Genomic DNA, 3,306 nt, shown 5'->3' with positions numbered 1-3,306 from the left:
TTTTTTTTTTTAATATTATCTTGGAGAAACTTTCAGGACTACAAATATTTTGTCCTTCAGCCGTGGTAAAACTCAAAGCCATTTGTCTAAAGTTTTTCAGAGTTAGATTTGTATTGTACTGTCCTCTCTGGTATGTCTTACTCAGAAAACCCAGTTTGGACATCTCAAATTAGGCCATCAGAATTCAGGCTATCTAGGAAACTACAGCCTTGTGTGGAAGTGGGGCAACACAGTCTGCCTTCTGCCAGCTAGGCGAGTAAACCCTGAAATCTGCAAAACCTCAGCTGTGCCAGTGCAGGTGGTTTAGATGTTTTTTTTTTTTCTTGTTGTTGTTTTTTTACTCCTTTTAATACTTTTGCTTTTGTTATTAATGGAAATGGAGCAAAACGTGGCTCGTCTTTGAAGCTGGCTGGCAAAAACATATTTTTGTAAGGTTGCCTGCAGGATGAATATTTTATTAACACATCCTATTTGCAGTAAAAAGTAACATTAAATCTCTAAACTACACTTATGTGACTTAAACTGTGCTAGTCCGCAGTACTTTGAAATGTGTCTTTAAGGGACAATTTACCCTGTGTTTAAAGAAAATGATGCATTCACAAGAGCCGCAGTAATTTATCCGACTGTGAAGTTATTTTAAAAAAGAAAGGATGTGTTTATTACACATTAAATGTTATCTAAAATGAAAAGTAATGTAAGGTTTCCCTGTAATCAAGACAATATTTTCTGCTGTTTCATTTGCAGGATGGCTCCAAACAGAAGCAGGTCAGGAAGAAAACCGTGTCCTTCAGCTCTATGCCGAATGACCGTAAAATCAACAGCACTGCTGCTTGCATGGCCTTTATGTTGGAGGGTTGTGAAATGAAGAAGGTGCGGTCCAACTCACGCATGTACAACCGCTACTTCCTGCTCGATCCAGATATGCACTGGCTCAGATGGGAGCCATCGAAGAAGGATTCAGAAAAGGCAAAACTGGAAATCAAGAGCATCAAGGAAGTCCGTTTGGGGAAGAAAACTCCGGTTCTGCGCAGCAACGGTCTCTCGGATCAATTCCCTGATGAGTGCGCCTTCTCAATCATCTATGGAGATAACTATGAAAGTTTAGATTTGGTAGCCAGTACCGCAGATATCGTCAGCACGTGGGTCATGGGTCTAAGATATTTGGTGTCTTACGGTCGCCACCCGGTGGACATGGCAGAACCCAGTCAACCGAGCTTACGAACGTCCTGGATTGGTTCAGTGTTTGAGCTCGCAGATATGGAAAAAGGAGGACACATAGACCTATTCAGAGCAACCCAGATAATCAAGGGGCTCAATCCTGGAATGAAAGAGTCCAGGATAGAGCTGAAATTCAAAGAATTACAGAAAGCTAAAGATCAATATGGGGAGGCAATTAATTTGGACACTTTTGTGGAGGCTTATTGTGAGCTCTGTACACGACCTGAGATTTTCTTTCTGCTGGTTCAGTTCTCCAGTAACAAAGAGTATCTGGACAGTAAAGATCTGATGCTATTTGTAGAGGTGGAGCAGGGAGTGGAGGGAGTAACGGAGGAAATGTGCAGGGATATTGTCCAGAAATTTGAGCCGTCTGCCAAGGGCAGAGAGAGGGGCTACCTCTCCATCGATGGTTTCACACACTACCTCCTGTCCTCGGAATGCCACATTTTCGACCCTCAGCACAAAAAAGTGTGCCAGGATATGACTCAGCCTCTCTCTCATTACTACATCAACTCTTCCCATAATGCCTCCCTGCTTGATGATCATTTCTGGGGTTCATCAGACATCAGCAGCTACATCCGAGCTCTGAGGATGGGCTGTCGAAGTATCGAGGTCATAGTCTGGGACGGCCCTGATAATGAGCCTGTCGTATATGTTGGGAGTTCTGTGGCCTCTCAGCTCGCTTTCTCTAAAGTTCTGGACATCATAAACCAGTATGCTTTCGAAAGTTCTGAGTATCCTCTCATTCTGTGCTTGGTGACCCATTGCTGTATCCCTCAGCAGAGGGTCATGGTTCAACACCTGAAGAAAATTCTTGGGGATAAGCTGTATGCTGAACCACCCAACAAAGAAGAAAACTACCTACCCTCACCTGAAAAACTTAAAGGCAAAATACTCCTCAAGAGTAAAAAGTTGCCACCAAGCTGCACTGATTCCGAGGGGGATGTGACAGATGAAGAGGAAGGCCTGGAAATGTCACGCCGTGTTGGAGCCGATGAAAAGGACCAACTGAATGGTTTGGGCTGCAAAAGACTAAGGCTGTGCAGGGAGCTTTCTGACCTCGTATGTCTTTGCAAGTCAGTTCAGTTCAGGGACTTTGAACTCTCTAAGAGGGAGCAAAAATACTGGGAGATATGCTCCTTCAACGAGGTAGATGCAAACAGATTTGCCAATGAATTTCCGGAGGAGTTTGTCTGTTATAACAAGCGCTTCATCTCCAGGGTTTATCCCACATCGATGAGGATTGATGCCAGCAATATGAATCCCCAAGATTTCTGGAAATGCGGCTGCCAGATCGTGGCCATGAACTACCAGACACCAGGCTTGATGATGGACCTCAACCTTGGTTGGTTCAGGCAAAATGGAAACTGCGGTTATGTCTTGCGGCCTGCCATTATGAGGGAGGAGGTGTCCTACTTTAGTGCCAATGCTCGGGACTCTCTACCAGGTGTGTCTGCACAGCTCCTCCACATCAAAGTCATCAGTGGGCAGAATTTACCAAAACCTCGGGGCTCTGCTGCTAAGGGTGATGTGGTTGAGCCTTACATATATGTAGAGATCCATGGCATACCAGCTGACTGTGCTGAACAAAGAACCAAGACAGTTTCCCAAAATGGAGATAACCCCATTTTTGACGAGAGTTTTGAGTTCCAGATTAACTTACCAGAACTCGCAGTTCTACGCTTTGTGGTTCTGGATGACGACTACATTGGAGACGAGTTCATCGGTCAGTACACCATCCCGTTTGAGTGCCTACAGCCAGGCTATAGACACGTCCCTCTGCAGTCTCTCACAGGAGAGTTCCTGCCCAACACCACTCTGTTCGTTCATGTGGCCATCACCAACAGGCGCGGTGGAGGAAAGGCACATAAAAGGGGTCTGTCAGTAAAGAAAGGTAGAAAGGCTCGGGAGTATACCACCACCAAGACCACGGGGATCAAAGTAGTGGATGAACTCTTCAGAGCTTCTACCCAGCCCCTCAGGGAGGCAACAGACCTCAGAGAAAACGTGCAGGTAAGAAACTGCATCACATAAATATGTACAAATTTCTTCAGTAATGTATTTGGTTGGGATGGAAATAAAATTAAT

The 3,306-nt window shown here is 44.8% G+C and overlaps 1 protein-coding gene across 1 annotated transcript in view; it reads left to right on the top strand.

The window, feature by feature from the left end:
- LOC106963654 (inactive phospholipase C-like protein 2) overlaps nucleotides 1-3,252 on the top strand; it is a 60,268-nt gene extending 57,016 nt beyond the window's left edge. The window contains exon 2 of the mRNA XM_015058681.1: nucleotides 745-3,252. Coding sequence (XP_014914167.1) covers nucleotides 745-3,252 — 2,508 coding nt within the window. The remainder of the gene's footprint in view (nucleotides 1-744) is intronic.
- Nucleotides 3,253-3,306: the final 54 nt, after the last annotated feature.

This window comes from Poecilia latipinna, unplaced genomic scaffold (genome assembly GCF_001443285.1).
Source record: "Poecilia latipinna isolate Pla-1442-1.1 unplaced genomic scaffold, P_latipinna-1.0 Scaffold1564, whole genome shotgun sequence".
In the NCBI taxonomy this organism is placed as follows: Eukaryota; Metazoa; Chordata; class Actinopteri; order Cyprinodontiformes; family Poeciliidae; genus Poecilia; species Poecilia latipinna.
Note: the sequence above shows the minus strand (reverse complement) of the source record. Positions and strands in the feature narration are given on the sequence as shown.